This window comes from Camellia sinensis, chromosome 6, assembly GCF_055761805.1.
Source record: "Camellia sinensis isolate YWXY chromosome 6, ASM5576180v1, whole genome shotgun sequence".
NCBI lineage: Eukaryota > Viridiplantae > Streptophyta > Magnoliopsida > Ericales > Theaceae > Camellia > Camellia sinensis.
In genome coordinates, this window is record NC_138966.1 from 21166733 (window position 1) to 21189964 (window position 23232).

General features: G+C 31.3%; 1 protein-coding gene across 2 annotated transcripts; it reads right to left on the bottom strand.

Moving 5' to 3' along the window:
- Positions 1-5403: 5403 nt before the first annotated feature.
- Positions 5404-13390, bottom strand: LOC114260536 (phospholipase D delta). 2 transcript variants are annotated; one of them, XR_014332007.1, is made up of 11 exons: positions 12274-13339; positions 11066-11182; positions 10410-10604; positions 9625-9906; positions 9461-9529; positions 9196-9343; positions 8720-8868; positions 8071-8238; positions 6612-6809; positions 6185-6340; positions 5404-6046 (listed from the first exon to the last, which is right to left on the bottom strand). XR_014332007.1 is itself a non-coding variant. In XM_082873401.1 (10 exons), exons 1-10 carry the CDS (start codon positions 13216-13218, stop codon positions 5750-5752), a joined length of 2568 nt encoding a protein of 855 aa, XP_082729527.1. In that variant the 5' UTR covers positions 13219-13390; the 3' UTR covers positions 5404-5749. The 2 variants fall into 2 exon arrangements, 1 of the variants encoding a protein (XP_082729527.1); XM_082873401.1 differs by lacking the exon at positions 6185-6340 and having other exon boundaries at positions 12274-13390.
- Positions 13391-23232: the final 9842 nt, after the last annotated feature.

Below are 23232 nucleotides of genomic sequence, written 5' to 3' on the forward strand. Positions count from 1 at the left end.
CGGACCAGAGAAACTCTCTCCAACCCAGAGAAATTTCGATTTTGTTGAAAAAATCGCTAATGCAGAAAAAATTCAAAGTCAGAACCATAAATGCAATAAGAACAATCAATGCAATAAGAACAATCAATTTGGAGTTGAAAACACACTTCAGCTTAAAAATTCTTGGTTGTATTTATGCTCCTCCAATTCATTATAAACAAAAGAAATTTTTTAAAAATACATTATTTGATCAAAAAATCATACATATCCCCCCCCATCAACCATGCAAACACAAAACGCGGTCAAAGGCTCTATTTATGCTTCCACAGCAGCACCATCTTGGAAAGTATGTTGCTTCAGACAGCCTTGTGGAACACCTGTTGAATGCCTCGACCTATCCTCAGTATTCTGCACTGACAAGTGGGGATTAGTAATTAGGCTTCGACATGAATTTAATGTTTCCACCGAATTAGGAATGGCATGTTCAAATGCCACTCTATTCCTATGACATCAAATAGTGTGGGTGTTTGGGAAGTGGGTTTTTATGTAAGTTTTTTTAGTTGTAGGATATTATTGGATAAAAAAATTTTGGTGTTTGGAAAGATAGTTGGATTTTTTTGTGGTTGGATGTGATGTTTGTGAGAGAAAAAGTAAAATGATTATGGAGTTTGATGTGATATTTTGTTTGGATGTATTTTTTTTGGTTTTGTAAAAAGTTTGTCTTTTAGTGGAAAAAATCAAAAAAAAAAAAATCGAAACCCAAGTTCCCAAACACCATTATATTTTTCATTAGCTTTGAAAAAATTATTTGTATTTATGCATTTGCTTCATCATGTCAGTAATATTGTCAAAATTATGTCTATCATCACATCAGTAAGAGTTATTATCTACAGTGAACAAGGTAAAACAATATAAACACAACAAAACATGTAGAATTAAAAGAGCAAATAGGATTGATGTTAGCTTTACCTGTTCTCCTCATAAGGCTCTTGTTGTTTCTTCCCATCACTTTCACTACCACCATTGAGAGAAACCAGGCTCCCCAAGCACATTTTCTCTGTGTTGGTCTAGAGAAATTCTTTGGTTTAGACTGAATTTTCTTTGGTTTCAACTGAATTTTCTCTAGGTTAGTTTGAATTTTCTCTGGGTTGGTCCAGAGAAATTCTCTAGTTTGGGCTGAATTTTCTCTGGGTCGGTCCAGAGAAATTCTCTGGTTTAAGTTGAATTTTCTTTGGGTTGGTCCAAAGAAATTCTCTGGTTTGGTCCAAAGGAGAAATTTGAACAACTAGAGATATATGCCTATCAAAATATATAATCATACACTAAATCAATTTATATACACATACATATACATATACATACATGTGTATATATATAATCATACTTGTAAATACATAATTTATACCTATAGCGAGTGTATTCCCCAAAACGTATGATTATATACATGTTCTATTCTTGTTATGTAGTTAACCTTCCATTGAACTGGTGGGCTCTTCATTTGAATTTCCCAGACCTTTTACTAATGACTAATTTAATTACTTGCAAAAGTATCAACCTAATGCCTCATACCCAAATCTTAACAGTGCCCTAGCTTCAGTTCTTTGGGAACTCAACCTTCTGTCTAAGCATCATCATCCAACTGTTTCAACGCTAGCGTCGACCATTTCAATATTGAGCAGTGCTTAGAACCAGGTTTATCTTTCCAACATGTTAGCGATTATCGAAGGAGAAAGTGACGAAGAGGACGTCTTTGGAGTGGCTGACGAAGTGGTGAGTAGTGATGTCGGTGGAGAGGTCCGAGAGGCGGAGCTCGGAGTCCCAGCTGCCGGAGAGAGCGAACTGGCCATCGGAAGAGAGGATGGCGTTTTCAACGAAGTGAGAGTAGCCGACGAGCTGGATCGACGAGAGAGAGAGAGAGAAAAGAGCAGCGAGAAGAGAGAGAGGGGAGGTAAGGGTTTAAAGGTGTGAGATATATCAAATTTCTCTGTAGGGACCTTAGATATCATAAAATAATATCGTGGATCTCTTCTATTACTAAACATGAAAGAGGGACCTTAGACTAATTTTTCCTTTTGTTTAGGGACATTTACATACAAGTCCCATTTTGTTAACTTATAATCCATTAAGTCCTAGATAAAATTATTTACTCCTTCAAGTCTCATTAATTTTTAATAGACTAATTTACCCTTCCAAGACCTCCTCCATAGTTGTCAAACATCCATTTTGTTAACTTATTAGCCGAGAACACGTCGGTTCTACGAAATATATTGCCTGAAGCTCAACATCACGACATCTCAAACCAGGTCTAGAAATGAATCAGACTTTGAAGGAATCTCAGGCCGCCAAAAGGAATATTCCAACGAGAACGCAGCATCGACGTGGTCTCAGCCTCACCGGTGACGAGAACTTGGATCTCTTTTCTCGGAACCATCGGAGTCTCTCCGTTGCTTCCTCCGACAAATCGGACTGTACAAATCTTCATCCATTTCACTGCGTTTCGTTATTGTTTTTCTTCGCCGCCATACCCTATGTGCTCTGTTGCAACGCTTGTAAGCGGCGAATCTACACCTATTTTTTCCGCTGTGTGGAGTGCGAATTCAATCTCCATGTCAGTTGTGTAACTACATTGCCACCAACTGTCAAAGATAAACATCATGTACATCCCCTCACTCTCACCAATTCTCCCATCAGAGACCATCCAGATGAAGATGAATACTCGGAGTTCTACTGCGATTCTTGTGAGAAAAGAAGGGAGTTATATGATCCTACCTACTACTGTGAAGAACGCCACTACGTTGCTCATGTTCAGTGCCAGCTCTCTGAGGTATGTGTATGCACTTCCAGTATTTTTACCTGAATAGATTTTCTTGAGAGAGAGAGAGAGAGAGATAGAGAGCTAAGTAGAACTACTTGGTGGGTTTCAGGAGTCTAGGTGACTTCAAATTTGTAACTGTTGCAATACTAGTGCCTAAATCATATTGCCCACAGTTTAGATCTTGTTGGGATTCCAAATTCTTCAATTTGTATTGTTTAGTTCTCTCTGGGTTCAGAAGCTCTTTTTAACATGATAGAACCAAAGCTCTTTATCATCAAGTTGACCTTCATTATTCCTTACTGCTGGGAAGAGGACCAAGAGAGTTCCATATGTTTTAAAATATAAAAGTTATAGTCACCGAACGAAACACGCTCATGAACTTTGATTTATTTTTTTTAATTTGGAGGATGATCTGGTCCATTGATACTTGATAATATTATAAATATATGTAAACTTCTCCATTTTAATTCTGATTTGTCGGCTTCCAATTAATCACGAAAGAAATTGAGAAATTTCACAAAATTGATAATATTCTCAATTAATACTAGAAGCACCGCACCAAAAGCATCAAAAAAATTGAGAGATTTCTCAAAACTAATAATATTTTCAGTTCATACTAAGAAAAAAATTGAGAAATTTCTTAATTTTGATAATTATATACTGAAATCATTCTCTGTTTTAAAATTGAGAACATTCTCACTTTTGGGATAAAAGGACAAAACGTCTTTTTACCTATAAATGGAACTTATTGGTTTAAAAACTTTTTAACAGAACTTAAGCTACCACTAAATATGTAGACAGAACTTTTTGATAATTAATCCATTTTTATTTTATTTTTTATAATTTAATTAGGTGTGCTAGACTATTTTCCACAAGCAAAACGCTTATCCCCTGCCAGTAATTAAGCCTAACTTTGCACTTCCCATTATTATCCACCTCACATCAGAAACATCCAAAGCCACATCAAAGGATATCATCCAGTCCAATGTTTCAAAAATGGGACCAATGCACAAATGGAAAAAAGAATCGGCTAGACGGGTCATTGGTAATTATCAAGTTAAACTGAAATGAAATCGAACCGTAACGTAATAATTGTATTAAAATTATATTTAAATAAAAATATAAATAATAAAATTATAAATTAAAAAAAATCAAAATTATTAAATTATTTTAAATATTTCTCCTAATATTTTTTTTACTAAAAAATATAATAATATATTTTAAAATATTATTAATTTTAATTTTAGAAATGGAAATCAAATATTTAATATTCCCTTCATATGGTTTTAATTCAAATAATTTGATTGAAAGAAGAGCAAAATTTTTGGAGGAACATCAAAATTTTAAATCTCCCTCCAGTAAATTTGATTGAATCCCACATAGATTTCTTGAGTTTTTTTGAAAGAATTTTATTTTTATAAATAGGTAGAGACTTTCACAATAATTTCAAACTCTTAATGGGATTCCTCACAAAAGGAGATCCTTGAAAGAGAGTTTCCAGTTAAAAGAAGTTGGCGTCGCAGTGGTTGCCACCGCATCTAGTGCATTGCTAGCCAGGAATGCACTAGCCATTGAGATCTTGCTTGGGAGCTCTGATGGTGGTTTGGTTTTTGAACCAAACAATTTCTCAATAGCTTCAGGTGAAAAAATCGTCTTCAAGAACAATGCCGAGTTCCCCACAATGTGGTATTCGACAGGGATGAGGTTCCGGCGGGTGTAGATGTGTCAAAGGGCACTTATGGTTTTTATTGTGCCCCTCACCAGGGAGCTAGGATGGTTGGCAAGATGACCGTTAACTAGAAAATACTTTGTGCGATGACAACTTTGAATCTATGATTGAATTTTTTATTTTTTTTATTGTTCTTTGTTTTAGTCATCCTATTTTTTAAATTGAACATGGTAGATTGAAGTTGAGCACTTTAATGTATCTGGTTTTCTTTGTAATGTTCAGGGAACAAAAATGTAATAACATTGCTTTGTAGCATTACCAATCACAGTATTCTTAGTTTAAATGATGAGTATTTTGAGGGGAATGACAATATAATCATGTGTCTTTGTTTCAACCAAATTAAAATGGGAAAGTGATTGTTGTGTACTTAATTGAAGCTGAAATAATAATATTTTCATGCTAATTTTTTATTTTTATTTTTAAATAAAAAATAAAAACTAAATGAAGATGAGATTGTCCTTTTTTCTCTCTAATTCCTATCATCCCAAACATAATCTTTTACGGTAATGTTAAAAGTGATCAAATTTGAATATTATCTAATTGTCGCCAACATATTGATTTAAAAGAACTTACCTGTCTTGTTTTTATCAATGCATTAACACTTTTGGCACATAAGATATGATATCCAATTTTTGATAATTTGAAATTTACGTATTATAACATTAATGATAATCTTATCTGGTATCAAACTTCTTGTATAGCTGATGAACAATTCATCCTTTAGAACAAATTTTTGAATTTTGAATTTTGAATTTTGAATTTATCAAGTCAAAAGAATATGAAAGAAAACAAATTTAATTTCTTTCACTTCATTTTTTTTAATCATCTGCATATCCATGCTCTAAACATAAAATAAAAGAAGAAAGGAAAAAAGAAGATAGAAAGAAAGAAAAAAGCTAAATATATATTGAAAAGTATGTTGTGAAATTACATAGCTAAAAATACTTGTCCATTCACACAATTACATTTGTAAGTGATTTTCCACCACCTTCTAGAACACCCTACTATGATCTTCTCATTGGGGTATCCAATTACACCACACACACACACACACTCACCCACTCCCTCTCTTGAGTTTCAAACACTCTGTACAACATGCATTCCATTTTACAAAATTACTTTACAAATTGAGAAGAATGCCGTCTTAAAGATCCGTTATCCACCACTTGGCTCATGCAATATTCTACACAGTTACAGTAAACAGCAGGCATGAAAACTGGCAGAGCCTATGTAGTTAAAGCATCGGGGAGGGTGGTTGTACGAGCACCAAGCACCTTACCCCCGATATCCGGGAAGTTCTCTTGTCCAGGCAAGGGGCCCACCTTACCATTGGTGTCTATTTCCACCGGGTATTTTAGAAGATGGCCCTGCAATGGGGTGAATTCCTCGGTGGTGAATTTCTTCCAGTTCTCTTCAGCGATTTTGTTCACGCTCTCCACACAAACCAAACTCTCAGGCTCCTTGAAGCACTCGTCTAGCTTTCCTAGGTGCTCTGCCCATAGTGACATTCTGTATCCATATACCTGCAATTGAATATCAATTAATATTTTATTTTGTCTTTTGAACATGAACATCAATACCCACAACCCCCAACCCCCCCCCCCCCCCCCCCCCTCCAAAAAAAAAAAAGAACATGAACATCAATCAATTTAAGAACTAACTCTGTGCCGCAATATATTTCTCAATGGAAGTTTAACAATTGTGTTATTATCGTGAGTGAATTCCAAACATCTTCAAGTATGTAAAGCGCATGTGTTTGCACGAGCACCAAGAAGGTTGATGGCAGATTAAATGATAGCATTCAATGGAGTAGCAACCTAAGTCATTCAAGAAAGCAGGTTATAAACATTATATTCTGATAGTAGACACCCGATGCATTTCCTTTCCTCATTGTAATATTCTTCCTCATCTTTGTTATTTAATTATTCCTTTGACAATCTAAATGTGCTAAGTGGCAGTAGGCACACACAAGGAAGATCAGGCACAAAAAATTAGATCTTCTTTTAATATAATAGCATATTGTATGCATATGACAAACAATGAAAATTATTATGAAACATATCAAACACTATGAACAAGGATACCAACCTGGCCACGTGGATTTTCCTTACAAGCCCGAGTGTGATGTGGTTGATATGCACCCATAGCTATCTCAGTGTCCCTTGAACCAGCCATAGATCGTTGGTTAATATTGGCAGACCCCAAAATCACATACTGGTCATCTACTATCATCCCCTTTGCATGTACATAAATCATAAACCGTCCGAATTTTTGTGAAGCTGAAACCTGAAAGATTTGTTTGAAAAAATTTAACTCCAGGTTTGTTTCACATCATAACAAATTTTATGTTTCAAATTCACATACAGAACTCTACTAAAAAGAGAAGATTCAATGGATTGTTACAAAATCAAACCTACAAATTCTTTCAGAGCATTAGTTTGAAAGATATTTATAGTTTGAATCCTAGAGAATTGGTCAGGATTCCAGAACATGCAGCTTCCAACTTACTGGACAATGAAATAAGTACTAATATTTATGTAATACATATACATATGTTTTAAACAGATTTTCAGAAGGGCTAAACATCAACAAAGCCAATTTAATTTAACACCACGAGAGAAAGATAAAGAGCAAATGCAATGCCAAATTCAAGAGGAGTTAGTGGGCACAGTAATGTTCATAGTCAGGTAGTCAACCAGAAAATCAATGGGTTTCGTATTAATCCATGCGAGCACTTATAACCTTGAATAACCTTAAATAATTAGAAGATGTAAAAATAACCCAATTACAACAAGGGCTTGAGGGGAAGAAAAATGAAAAAGCCCACGGACATTGGCAGTAGAATTTTTGCACTATGTTTCATGATATATATATATATATATGAAAAGAATAAAAGAATCATAGAAGCTGGACACCTAATGCTCTTCAAACCTACATTTCTGAACTGAATCTGACATCCTGAGCATTATTTTTGAAATAATGAAAATAAGATCTGTTATAACCTTGAATAACCTTAAATAATTAGAAGATGTAAAAATAACCCAATTACAACAAGGGCTTGAGGGGAAGAAAAATGAAAAAGCCCACGGACATTGGCAGTAGAATTTTTGCACTATGTTTCATGATATATATATATATATATATGAAAAGAATAAAAGAATCATAGAAGCTGGACACCTAATGCTCTTCAAACCTACATTTCTGAACTGAATCTGACATCCTGAGCATTATTTTTGAAATAATGAAAATAAGATCTGTGACTATCAAATGCAAGGAAACTACATTTGTCTCTTAAGGCCAGAATATTCCCAAATAGCGGATGCCCTATAGCTAAGCCTTGTATAAAATTCAGATCATATGCATCCAGTTCAATTTTAAACCATACTACAATTCGGATATTTTACATTTTGAGAACAGTTACTTAGATATGTGGATCATTAGTTGCAGAAAAATCAAGTTACAAATCTCGAGTAGTAATTAGGACCCACTGTACATCAATTGGTGAAGATATTGAACTACTAAAAATAAGTTGGGTTTGCATGATTACCGTATCACCATTAGAGGAAGGCTGATTGCTTGAATTTGGATCTTCTTGTGGGCATTCTTCACGATTACCAAGACAATAGAAATTAAGGTAGTCTTTTGGAGAATTGTCAAGTTGCATGGATTTCAACTCTTGTGCAATAATTTCATACATCATTTGCATAGTTTGTCCCTGCAAAATCAAAGAGCCAAATTAAACTAATAGTCTGCCTGTCACATAGATAAAAGTATGCTTGGTATATGATATATGCAATGTCAAATTTCTCCCAAGCTAATAGAGTGCTTATGGCCAAAACTAATTTCAGGTTGTCAATGTACCATGCCAAATTAAGATGAATTACTGCAAGCAAAACTAAAGATCTCCACATAGTACTTAAAGAAGGGCACTAAATATGTACATTCACAATGCAAGAATACATATACCATGGCTGTCCTTCATGTTAACAATGTTTACCAACAACATAACACTAATTATTTTGAAAACATAGAAATGAATTTTGAAGTAAATTTTCCCCAAATCTCTTCACTTTGACAATGTCCATTTGTTTGTTTGCCTACCTTCCAGTGCCCTAAAATTGAGCTCAACTTTTATTTGAGCTGCTATCAATCTCCTACACATGTCAAATAAATTATAGTTTTGCATATCACATTACCTGCCAGAATAAGATTTCTTGTACAGAGGCAGATGATGGAAGACCCTCAGGCCACATTGGAATGACAACATAAACTGCAAACCTCTCTTTTGCTCTTATCTTGCTAACAATCTTTAGTGCCAACTCCATTGGGATCAGATTATCAGCACCTAGTCAAAATTAACTGAATTTCAACTATCTTCACAAGAAACAAAAGAAACTGAAAATAATTTATGGATGTTTTTGTAATCACAACATTAACAACATACGTAAATGTGTTTATAAAAACATAATATGGATGTAAGATGGACTCTGTAAATGGAAACATGATTCTGACAAATACTGTATTTCCAATAGGATTAGGCTGTTTATTATTGTTGAAACTATTAATTCAGCAACTATCAAGCTAGTTATATTTGTATAAAAAGAAGATTCAAATGCGGAGGCCACTAATGCTACACAACAATGTGTTTATAATGAAGGAACTTTAGTTGAACCTGCTTCTTTGTAAGATGGCCATGCATATGAGGACCCAAGGAAATATTGATTCTCGATATATATAAAGTGCTGGGCAGATCTTATTGCCTGAACATATGCTGTTTGAATGCTCATGTCGATCACTAGATTTTTTGCACAGACTAGGTTCTGCAATAAAGAATGTTACAAACACAAACAATTATCAAAACTGAAAAGAACAGACAAATTCAGTAGAACTTTCCAATGTGCTAACTTAACACTAAAAAGAAACGGAATTAAGAAAACCTGAGTCTCAGCTGAATGAACATCTTTCGGAAATCCTCTCACAGAACCTGAATCTATGGATCGGAAAACCTGTTAACAATGGCACAACTAACCAAGATTAGTTTACTGACATTCGAATCAGATAATAGAAGCTTTGTTTAGGCAAGATGTGCATACTAATTAACCTGAACATGCCAGTTTTCAGGATCGTCTTCCTTGGAAACCCACAATACAGGATCGTCATTCGGAATGGAAGAGTTGGGACTAAGTATCCATGAAATGCGTTCTAACTTTATTAATGCATCATCATGCCAATGAGATATTCTTTTGAAACGTTGTCCAAACTCCGACCATTTGGTGGCTTTTTTCCACCTCTGCTCAAAGTTTGTGAGCACATCATATGCAGCAGGCCCGTCAATTCTACAATGCAAATCGTGCCATGGTTGTCTCGGACCCTGAGTTCCTGCCTATTACAAGAGATAAAATCATACACCATATTGAAAAAACCATTTAGCATTACCCTAACATAATGACTGGCATTATACTAGTCCGGTAAAAATATATGCATAAATTATTCATACTTCAATGTGTCATTGGCAAGCATAGAAGTCCAGCTTAATTATAGCTTCGTCCAGCTAAATTATATTATAGCCAGTGAAGAAAATTATAGCTTTCATATCAAACATTATGTTCATTTGCCAAAGAAACTGTCTTCATCTACTATGGTCTATATTAGTTGTTCAAACATTCATGATGAACAAAATAGCAGGATATAAGTCCTGGGCTTGAAGACACTCAGGGAGCTCATGAGTAAATAATAATAGTACTTTTTTCCCCCTTTCATGTCGTTCCTCTAAATTGTTACCCAATAATCAATCGCAATTGGGATTTCAATTTAATTTAACCTGTACAATATCGGTATACTAAAGAAACCTGAAGACATAGAATTTCAGAAGAAAGGAACGCTTACAGAAAATGTTGGATTATGATAATCATCCTGAAATACAGTGTCAAGATCACGAAATAGTCGATGCTCAGGCGTATCATAGCGACCATCACAGAGGTCCAGACCTCCCATAAAAGCAGTTACCTTCCGGTTATTTCCATATGCTTGGGAATCTACAAGCACACATTTCTGATGGTGTGTATAGAGAGTTCCGACAACCTGATGTCAGATGCAAGAAGAAAAGATAATCAGCTTCTTATCTATTTTAGATGAAATGAGTGTCTTTTAAGACATTTTTACATGTAAATTTAAGGTTTCTTTACGTTTCTATACATGAACAGTTTTTGCTGATAAAATATTTCTGTTGTGTATGCAGGGTTTCTTTAGCCTGAAGATTTCACATTGAGATTGACAGGATAAAGAAGCCGCAGAACAAAACTTTATGCCACAAACTCAGCGTGAAATGGTAGCAAAAACGAATTGAACAAATGGTAGCAGATGAAGATGTTTTCAAGCTCCACAAGAGTTCGATGCATATAACCATAAAACTTAACCACTGGGACCAAAGTTATCTTCCAAAATGCTTATATTATATCATTATCAGTGAGCATTTTCCTATGATCGTTTTATTTGATACACAAGAAAAGAAAGCAATTAGTCGACCACAGTATAAAGCATGCCTGCTGCTTGAAAATGCTGAGCTTACTGCTTGCATATCGAGGTGCGAGCACACAACTGACAGAAGAGTGCTTGAAAAACTTCCGAGTTTCTTCATCATGAGTTTGCATCACTCCTTGCTGCACAAAACCACAACTAACATCAGAAATAATCTTTAAAATGAACTAATGTTAACAAAGGATGATGTTAGTTGAACATAAGAATTGTGCACAAAGTGGAAGTAGGCATCTAGCATCTTTGCCCTGTAAACTTGTATCTAAACAAAGGAGGCCAGTAGCACAAACTATCAACCACATCCCACTAAAGAATGTATAATACCAGCTCAATCCAATAGAATTCATGAATACTAAATTAAGGTGATCATCCTTATAATCTGGAAATTCCATAACAGCATTTTTAAAAATAAAATGCAGAGTGTTATTGCAGCTGCACATCATGAATATTTAATGTCAGACATCAATGTAGAAAATGCAGGACTACTCCTGGAAAAGCTTGTTGATAGCTCATCATAACATCTTACTTAACAAAAGTAGTACAAACAGATGTAATTGTAATACTGAATGTCACCTAAAGCTCCCTCACTGGTTACTACTGTTCCAAAGGCCCTGTTATTATGGGAGTGGGATCCTCTACAACAATCCACCCTTACAATAATCTTGCAATGGTGGTTTACGAATAAAAAACACAATCATTGGCTGGTTTAACCTTGCAATGATTGTGTTTTGGACTCTTAACCCACCATTGCAAGAGTATTGCGAGTGTGTATTATTGCAGAAGATCCTAGTATGTTATTATGAGGTAGGTATTAAGATTTCTATTTTTATTTTGTGACAATCCTTACCCTAAAAAGGTTAAAGTCCCTGATCAACTTTTGGCAGAGTTGTTAATCTTACCCAACACAATTTTTTGTTTTCACAAAGTTTATTTTCCTCTTTATAATTTCAGCTTAGAGTCCTACAAAAATGCACAGAACATTGCTAATTGTACAAGTCAACTATAAATTAACCCAAATTTCTTCTGATTATATTAATCATCAGAACCTCAATTGAATATATCAACATCAATGAAAAATGCCTTAAATGGGTAATTACTCAGGGGAGCACACACTAGACAAATCTTTCCTTTAACAAATACTATCAATAAATTAACATAACTCAGCATTTATGAACTAAAATGAAAAAAAGAAAAAAGAAAATCAAAAGATTCATACCGTATTGATGAAAAACTTGCTATGAGAGGTCTTGTCATCCCAAACCAACAATAGAACTCGAACCCCTTCTTGCGACTTATACTTGAGCAAATCTCCGAGAGTCAAATTCCCACCGCTCGGCAACGGCTTGCTCGGCTCTCTAACCAGCCTCACCTTATGAAAAATTGACCATCCAACAACATACACCATATGATGAGCCTCTAGAATCGCATGACATATGTCTTCCCAACACTTGTCATGCCTAAACACCATTTTCTCATCCAATTCAATCTCAGGAAGCATACCATCAGGCACATGAGCGTCCTGATACAGAGTCACCGAACCTCCATGCTTCACCGGAAAATAGCTCTGTTTGACATCGAAACAGTCTGGATCAGCTACAATTCCGTGATTGAAAACAGGATTGTGATCGCATTGTTTGAATCTGATCACGAGACGAACAGCGCAATCAGGCTTCGGAGGCTTACCGTTGGATCCAATGATCGGAAACCAATCGTCGATGAGATCGCCGGACTTGATTTTCTCCGCCGGAACAGTGGTGATTCCGATCAAATCTGCGCCGAACATATCATTGTCCTTGACTTGAAACTCGACCTGAGAGATTGGATGAGCGAGAGGGATTTTGAAGTTCTCGTTCCAGACAGGGTCTTGGTTGTTGGAGATAACGCGAGTTCGAGCCACGGTAGCGCCGGCGAGGCAGACGGTGACGTAAGGGTCGCTGGTGATAATTTTGTTTGGGCGGTGGCGGCGGAGCTTGCGTGCGGCGCCGGAGAAAGGGTTCCGGCAGGAATCGAAGGCGCTGAAACAGCGACGGAAGCGCTCGGACATCAAATCCATGTTAGGTAAAAATCGAGCTTCGAGAATCTGGAGATCGAGATCGCCGTGAAGATAGATGACTGAATTTGAATCTGAATCTGAATTTGAATTTGAATTTTGGTCCGCCATTGAAGGAGATCGAATCGAATTGAGATGACAACGGTTTGGGAAAATGTGGTGGGGTGCGTTTGTTTCTCCGCCGTACGAAACGGCCGAGAACGAAGATGACGATGAAGATGAAGCACAAGAAGAAGGCGGCAATGAAAGACAAAATTAAAAATATTTTGGTGGTCACGTGTGTGGCGACACGTTGGATTTTTTTCAATTTTTACCTTAAAATTCGCCGACACGTGGATTGGGCGGGTAGATTTTGTTCAAAACCATCAACATCAATGCCCAGACTAACTTGAATAAAATAAACTTAGGATAAATATGTGATATTTTAAGAAGTTATTAAAAAATTAATTTTTTGGTTTTTTTTAATTTTTTTGTGATTATTTGTGTAAAAAATTGACTTTTTGTATAAAAAAAAAAATTTAAAAAAGTCAAAAAAATTAATTTTAAGCAAGTTTTCAAATTGTTCCTAAGTTCACTTTTTAACTTTTTATAATAAAAATGTATAGAAAAGTATAGAAAGTGTGTAGAAAAATAAAGAATAGATGTTGATAGATATTGATTGTTATAGTATAAATAAGTGTATCTATATAAAAAAAAATACATTTTTTTAAGTGCATGTCAAATACCTACTTATACTCCAAGAGAAAGTATCACATCAGTGATATTTTTTTTAAATATTATATATTAATAATTAAAAACTTAATTTTTTTAATAGATTTGTAATTTTTTTTTTAAGTACTATTTAGTGTATTTGAATTCAGTTTTTTCATAATTAATTTTTTTGTTTTTCATGTTTTTTATTTTTAGTAAATATTTTAAAAAAATTAAGCATTTTTTTCTTTACTTTTTTAGATACACTTTATTTAGATATATCTAAAAAGTAAATATTTGTGACAAATATATTAAAAAATTAATAAATACACAAAAATACTAAAATATACTGAATTTTTGTTTTTTTTTATTTTTGGTATTTAGTGAATTTTTTAAAGATTTTTTCACGAAAATTATAATTTTTAAAATTATTTATGTTAAATGTGTCTAAAAATTAAAACAATTGCTTAAAATATTAAAAAAAATTCGGTAAAAACAAAAAAATAGGAAAAACAAGAAAGTAGGAATTTTTTAAGAAGTGTTTTAGAAAACCCAAACCAAGCAAAATGATTGATATGTATTTTTCTCAATTATAAATACATATATTTATTTAAAATTTCTAATTATTCTTTTATATAATAATAAAATTATTAGAATTATTAATTAGAATATATTTATAACATAATTAAATTTTTAATTGATTTAATGATTTGTCTAGTCGTTAATTTTAAGGTTTCAGATTTAGTCAAGATATGAGTAAATTGGTTTAGAGACACAATTATAAATAAATAAATAAATAAAATGGATCAATTGTTTTACGATTAGAAATTTGAAGGAGTAGGATATAATTTTTAAAATAAAATGAGGAATTTGTATTTTAAGTAAATTTCAAATAATATATTTGTAATTTATCCCATAATCTTAATAATGTTATGTTACAAATGTGATATTATCAAATAATAGAAAATTTTCCAATGTGCTATGCAATTTTACCACAAAACTATGTAAGTTTTTATGATTTTGTACAAGTAACTTCACAAAAAAGGTTGAAGTTTTGTGAGATTATAAAAATTTATGTAATTTTGTAAAGAGGATTATATACAATGCGCATTGTCAATAGTAGAATTATATATGATGTGCATTGTATATTGAAACATCATCTATTATTTCATAAGAATTTATGTACGAGATAATTATAAATATTTTTATTTATTTTAAATTTTTTGTAATATATAAATTATGTATTTTAAGATTTTTGATAAAAATAATTTAACAATCTTATTACTAATCATAGTGTATGGGAGAAATTGAAAAGACTACTGTAGTAATTATGCATGGGTTGTATCTATAATTATTTGTATGAAGGAATTTTAAATACTGATCAAGAATTTTGATCAAATCAATAAATGTAGACATGTGGAAAGACGTGTGAATTGGAAAAAGTTAATAAATGCTGATCAAGAGATTTTAACCAAATCAATAAATACTAAGTTTTTTTTAAAAAAAAAAATTTAAAAATTAAGATTGTGAGATTGGAGCTCTCACAAAGCTTGGGGTTAGAAACCCCCTTTTCCTTAATATATACTAGCTTATCACACGTGCTATGCACGGGATAATTATATATATTTATATTTGTGTTAGATTTTTTTTTAATATATAAATTATGTTTTTAAAGATTTTTTATGAAATAATTTAACAATTTTTATCACTAACCATATTGTATGGGAGAAGTTGAAAATGATATTGCAGTAACTATATACGGGTTGTATCTATAATTATTTGTATGAGAAGATTTTAAATGGTGATTAAGGACTTTTGACCAAATCAATAAATGTTGAGTTTTTTTTTTCAATAAAAAATTTAGAAAATTTAGATTGGGATATTAGAGCTCCCACAAGCATTGGGGTTAAAAACTCCCTTTTGCTTAATATATAGTATAGATAATTAAAAAAAATCAATCACAAATTAAGTTAATTGATAATTAAAAAACACAATACTTTATTTTTCAAAAAACATAATGAGTTAAAAAGATCAATTACAATTTTTTTTGGTCAAAGTACAATCTAATCATCAGTAATTGGTACATTATGTGACCTTAATGAGTACAATCCATTTTGTTTTTTAAAAAGCACAGTGAGTTAAAAATCAAATCACAAATTAAGTGAATTGATAGTTAAAAAAAACAATAATTTTTTTTTCAAAAAACACAGTGGGTTAAAAAAATCAATTACAATTTTTTTTTCAAAATACAATCTAATCATTATCAATAATTGGTACTTTAAAAATCAAATAAAAAAAAAATCAAATCAAATCACAAATATTTTTATGTTATCTAACTACAATCATATTTTTTTCATAAATAATTGTAAAGAAAAATAATTAAAACAGTAAATAAAAGATTAAATCACATTAAAAAAAGAACCATTAAACAGATTACAATCATATCACATTTTTTCCATAATAAAATAAATAAATAAATGAAAAAAAGAACCATTGACTAACTACAATCACATTAAAAAAAAAAAGAACCATTGAACTAACTACAATCACATTTTTTTTCTTTGTGAGTGTTTATATTTATCTAATTTCAATCATATTAAAAATAAAATTAAAATAGTAAATAAAAAGATTAAATAACATTAAAAAAGAAACTATTGAACTAACTACAACAATTAGAAGTGTACACGGTCCGGATTGGTTCGGTTCTGAGAAAATCTAAGAACCGAACCGATCCTAACGGTTCTGTAATTTTGAGAAGCAGACCAGACCGTTACACTTGTAAAACCGGAGCAGAACCAAATCGAAAAAACGATTTGGTTTACGGTTCGGTTACGGTTCCAAAACTTTTTATTTATAAGAATAAATTATTAATATTAGCAAAATAATTACTCAAACTAATTACATTTAACTCATGATAAAAACTAATAATATTAAGGCATTACTTAATATTACATATATATACCATCCTACTATCATTAAAATTATAAAAAACCAATTAATAAAAATAAAGCTTGATATTATATATATATATATATATATATCTTTTAAAATTTGGTTCAGTTCGGTTCGAACCGCGATTTTTTCATAAAATCCATTAACCGAACCGTTTTTACGGTTCTCATATTTCTTAATCCGAAACCGAACCAATTCTTAATAGAGCCGAACCAAACCATATGATTCGGTCTGATTCGGTCCGGATTACCGGTTTGAACGGATTTTTGAACAGCCCTAACAACAATCATATTAAAAAAAAAGCCATTGAACAAACGACAATCACATCACATTTTTCCCATAATAAAATAAATAAATGAAAAAAAAATATTAAACTAACTACAATCACATTAAAAAAAAAAAAAAGAATCATTCAACTAATTATAATCACATTTTTCTCTTTGTGAGAGTTTATATTTGTCTAACTTCAATCATATTAAAAAATCAGATTATAATTTTTTATTCGCTAGACAAATCACAAATATTTTTATGCGCTATCTAACTGCAATATTAAAACAGTAAACAAAAGGAAAAGTCAAGAAGAAGAAAACAAAAAGAAGACTTACTATTTGCATACATGGTCACTGAAGCTGAAAGTGTAGAAGTGAGAAGTCAATAAGGAGAAAATAAAAAGGAGACTCACTGTTTGCCATAGGTATGTGAAAAGTTAAAAAGAGTTTGTGTTGTGGAGAAGTTAAAAAGACTTGGAAGAATTTAATAAGTTCTAAGTTTTTTTTTTCAAAAAAAAAAAACAAAAATATTAAGAAATTAAGGTTCAGATATTGGAACTCCCACAAAACTTGTGGGTTAGAGATAGATATAAATAAATAGATAGATATAGATATAGATATAGATATTTATATTTGTTTTAAATTTTTTTAATATACAAGTTATTTGTTTTGGAAAATGTACTGTAGTAATTATGAGAAAAGTCAAAAAATCTTATGGATTGAGAGAAATTAATAAATGTTGAGGTTAATTTTTTTTTTAAAAAAACAAAAAATTAGAAAATTAGGATTGATATATTAAAGCTCCCACAGGCCTTGGAGGTTAAAACCCCCTTTTACTTAATATATAGTATATATATATACTAGCCTATCACCCGTACTATGCACGAGATAATTATAAATATATATATTTGTTTTAGATTTTTTTAATATATAAATTATGTTTTTTAAGATTTTTCATAAAAATAATTTAACAATCTTATTACTAACCATAGTGTATGAGAGAAGTTGAAAAGGGTACTGCAGTAACTATGTACGGGTTGCATCTATAATTATTTGTATGAGAGGATTTTAAATGCTAATCAAGAATTTTGACCAAATCAATAAATGCATGCATGTGGAAAGATATGTGAATTGAAAAAAGTTAATAAATGTTGATTAGGAGATTTTAACCAAATTAATAAATGCTGAGGTTTCTTTTTTTTTAAATAAAAATTTTAGAAAATTAAGATTGACATATTAGAACTCCCACAAGACTTGAGGGTTAGAAACCCTTTTTTTCTTAATATATACTAGCATATCACCCGTGCTATGCACAGAATATGTTTGCAATTATCTATATATGTGAATTGCGATTTTTAAATGTCTTTTTTTTTTTTTTTAAATGTCTTCTTTTTTTCCTTTTTTATACTATATTAAAGTTTAATATTTTGATAATAATCATATGTGTTAGACTTTTCAAGGAATTAAATGTCTTTTTTTTTATTATATTATATTAAAGTTTAATATTTTGATAATAATCATATGTGTTAGACTTTTCAAGAATTTTTTTTTATATTTGTTCTTAATGCATTAAAGTGTTATTACAAGGGATAATAATCATATGTGTTGGGACTTTTCAAGAAATTCATATGTGTTGGATTTCAAAGAATTTTTTTTATACTTGTTTTTAATGCATTAAAGTGTTATTATGAGGGTAAGACTTGGGGTTGGGATAAGTTAATAAATGTTAAGGGTTTTTTTTTTTAATTGCGATTTTTAAATGTCTTCTTTTTTATTTTATTTTTGTAAATGTCTTCTTTTTTTCCTTTTTTATATTATATTAAAGTTTAATATTTTGATAATAATCATATGTGTTATTAAATATCTTTTTTTTATTATATTATATTAAAGTTTAATATTTTTATAATAATCATATGTGTTAGACTTTTCAAGAATTTTTTTTATACTTGTTCTTAATACATTAAAGTGTTATTATGAGGGATAATAATCATATGTGTTGGGACTTTTTAAGGAATTCATATGTGTTGGATTTCAAAGAATTTTTTTTATGCTTGTTTTTAATGCATTAAAGTGTTATTATGAGGGTAAGAGGGGTTGAGAGAAGTTAATAAATGTTAAGTTTTTTTTTTTTTTTAAATCAAAAAATCAAGAAACTTAGATTGGGAGATTGGAGCTTCCACAAGGCTTGGAGTTAAAAATCCTCTTTTACTTAATATATAGTATAGATATACATAGATAGATATAAATTTAGGTAGATATGTGAGTTGCAAAGTGAACTTTTTGAGTTTTGAGTAGTGGGGTGTATTTGACGATATCAAATGATTTGGCATTATAGTATCAGTAGCATGTCATCCGTGTTATGTATGAATTGTGTTTACAATTTATTTATATTATATATTAAGTAAAATTAGATTTTTAAACACTAAAACCTGTGGGAGTTTCAATATTTCAATCTGAATTTTCTAAATTTTTTATTTTTTATTCAAAAAAAACTCAACATTTATTAATTTGGTCAAAATCCCCTGATCAGCATTTATTAAATTTTTTCAATCCATATGTCTTTCCACATGCCTGCATTTATTGATTTGGTCAAAATCTCTTGATCGGCGTTTAAAATCCCCTCATACAAATAATTATAGATACAACATGTGTATAGTTATTACAGTACCTTTTTCAACTTCTCCTATACATTATGATTAGTGATAAAAATTGTTAAATTATTTTTATAAAAAATCTTTAAAAACATAATTTATATATTAAAAAAAATCTAACACAAATATAAATATCTATAATTATCTCGTGCATAGCACGGGTGATAGGCTAGTTATCTATATATGTGAATTATGATTTTTAAATGTTTTTTTTTAATGTCTTCTTTTTTTTCTTTTTTTATATTATATTAAAGTTTAATATTTTGATAATAATCATATGTGTTGAAATTTTCAAGGAATTAAATGTCTTTTTTTTATTATATTATATTAAAGTTTAATATTTTGATAATAATCATATGTGTTGGACTTTTCAAGAAATTTTTTTTATGCTTGTTCTTAATATATTAAAGTGTTATTATGAGGGATAATAATCATATATGTTGAGACTTTTCAAGGAATTCATATGTGTTGGATTTCAAAGAATTTTTTTTTATGCTTGTTTTTAATGCATTACAGTGTTATTATGAGAGTAAGACTTGGGAGTTGGGAGAAGTTAATAAATGCTAAGATTTTTTTTTTAAATCAAAAAATCAAAAAATTTAAATTAGGAGATTGGAGCTCCCACAAGACTTGGGATTAAAAACCCATTTTGCTTAATGGTGGTGTTTGTTTGGGCTTTTTTGAGCCAACTTATGGCTTCTGACTTTTGAAAAGTTATTTTGAACTGTTTGGTTAAACTTATTTCAAACAGCTTCTGATTCTAACAACTTATTTTAAGTCAAAAAAGTGGATTCTGAAAAGCTGTTCACCCCTTACTTCTGATTATCAGCTTCTGCTGTGGACATGATAATTTACGGTTATACTCTTAAATTTTTTTATTTTTTATTTTTTTTAAAAATAGAAAAAGATCCAAATGGACTATAGAATATTATTATTATTTTTTATGAGAAATGTAGACAAGTAGTGAATAATAAAAAATAAAAATTAATTGAAAAAGCTCATTCACAGCTTATTTAACAAACACTACTCCAGTAACTTAAATCTATAATCCAACAGTTACACCAAACAGATTAACAACTTCTGATTAAAGTCATAATCTATAATCTGTTAAGTTATAATTTATAATCTGTTTTACCAGTTACACCAAACGCGGCCAATATATAGTAAAGAAGTATAGATTTGACATACTTTTTTTACTTTATTTTATTTATTTTTTAGTTACATTCACCATGTATGTTTTTATTTGGGGGATTTTTTTTAAGGTCCCTAATAATAACAATTTAGAGAATAAAGGACACCCAAAAAGATAGTCATGCATCAGGTCCCTGAAACAACTTGGCGCGCGTTTTTAATTATTTTGTGGACCAAAATACCCTTGCCAAAATCAACACAGAAACAAACTCATTCCGACGTCTGAGTTACATTACAAACATCCAGCATCTTCACGAACAGGAGAACAGCAGAATTAGGGTTTCAACATCATCTGCACCATCGACATTAGAGCTTCGTTATCTTCTCCAAAAATCATTCCCATTCCTTCCTCACAAATTTCTCTGACCTAGGTTAAAGCTTCGTTTTCACTGCTCATCATCATCTCAGTCCATCTTCGTCATGTCGCATCTTCATCTCGGGCCATATCAGCTTGTCATTCAAGTTTCATCCTAACTCTAGTCAGTTTTTCTACAATACAACTAGATTTTCTCTGGAAACACAGTTAATAGCATTTTATAATAACCTTCCATAAATTAGGGTTTCAATTTCGTAATAAAAAGCTACCTGAATTTGGAAAAAGTTATTTCTGTGTGTTTTAAACTTATTCTTCAACATGTTTGTGTGATTTTATCTGTAAATTTCTCTGGCATTTGAATTTCTCTGATTTTTTTATTAATGTACGTTTCTTCTTTCAATTTTCTCTGGCATGTTTATTTTCAAAAAAATAATTTTCTGTGTTTTTATCTTATTCTTGAACATGTTTCTGTAATTTTGTCTATAAATTTTCCTGCTCCGTAAAATTCTATGTAATATGTATTTTTAATTGGAATGTCTATCTTAATCTGGAATGTCTATTGCTTTCTTGCCCGTCTTAAGTTTCTCTGGTAGTTATAATTTTCTCTGACTACATCACATCACTTTCCTCCCTTGTGTGTCTTTGTCATTTTTAATTTTCTCTGGAATTTTAATATTATGGACTGGAATGAATGTTTCTTCTTTGAATTTTCTCTGCCATCTGTACTTTGAGAAAAAGTTATTTCTCTGAATTTTGATCTTATTCTTGAACATGTTTCTGTGATTTTATCTATGAATTTCTCTGCTTTGTAAATTTCTCTGGAATATCTATTTTTCTCTGCAATGTCTATTACACTCTTGCCCTTGTCTAAGTTTCTCTGGTATTTATAATTTTCTGTGACCACATCGCACCACTTTCCTCTCTTGAGTGTCTCTATCATGGTTAATTTTTTCTGGTTGTGTATGTAAATTTTTCTTGCATTTTAATATTATGAATTGAAATTTTCTCTGGAATGGAAATTTCCTCAAGAATGTGTAATTTTCTCTAGAATGTGCATTTTTCTCTGGTATGTTTATTTTGTTCAATTCTTGATTTCAATATGGTGTAATTCTCAGTGGCATGTTTACATTACTTTGTTTATTTTATCTTTGCTAATTGTGGAATGGAAATTTTCTTTCGCTTGCCATGTTTACTTTTTTCTATCATTCATTTTCTCTGGTATATTTACTTCTATATGTAATTTAAACAATTATTGAAAATTTCTCTCCCATGTTTATGATGCTGTGTTGATTTTCTCTGATATTTAATTTTTAATGTCCAATTTTCTCTAGCATGTCAAATTTTCTCTGGCATGTCCAATTTTCTGTAATTTTCCATTATCTGTAATTTTCTCTGCCATCTCCAATTTTATCTTTTCTGTAATTTTCTCCCTTATCTGTAATTTTCTCTGACATGTCCATTTTTCTCTGGAATTTAATGTTGACATCTCTATGTTTTAATCATTGTCTAGAAATGGCAAGACGTAAAAGCAGCGAAACACCGGAAACACCAAGCAAAAAACAGAAACTCTCTCAGTCTTCTTATGGACTAGGATAAAAAACCAGCAGTAAAACACTAGAAACACCAAGCAAGAAAGAACAACTCTCTCAGTCTTCTTATCATCTAAGATCAAAAACCAGCACCAAAACACCACAAACTCCTCCCCAAAACACACAAGTCCAAGCTGATGAAGCAACTAGCATCCAGATGAGTACCCCAACTTCAAAAGACTCAAGCTCAAGGGGGAAAAAACCTGTTAAACTCCACAGAAAGAGAGCTCACTACAGCATTCAATTCCGATCCAACCTCTTATCTGTCGTCTCCTTCTTTCAAACACTTAAATTCAATTCAAAACATCTTCTAGAGCTTCAAAAGACCCCATTTTGGTATTTGATCCAAGCTCTAACCACTGGAAGGATGGATCCAAAGAAATCTAGGAAATCCGATGATGATGTAGTTGCCATAATCCAATGTTACAATGAAAAAACAAAAGCATTCACAGTTGGGAAGAAGAACC

Coding starts and splice junctions, on each gene's coding strand:
- LOC114260536 (XM_082873401.1), bottom strand. CDS start 13,218: ATGGCGGACCAAAATTCAAATTCAAATTCAGATTCAGATTCAAATTCA. Junction 9,907..10,409: donor ATCATAATCCAACATTTTCT/GTAAGCGTTCCT, acceptor CTCTTGTAATAG/GCAGGAACTCAGGGTCCGAG. Junction 6,047..6,611: donor AGGAAAATCCACGTGGCCAG/GTTGGTATCCTT, acceptor ATTCAATTGCAG/GTATATGGATACAGAATGTC.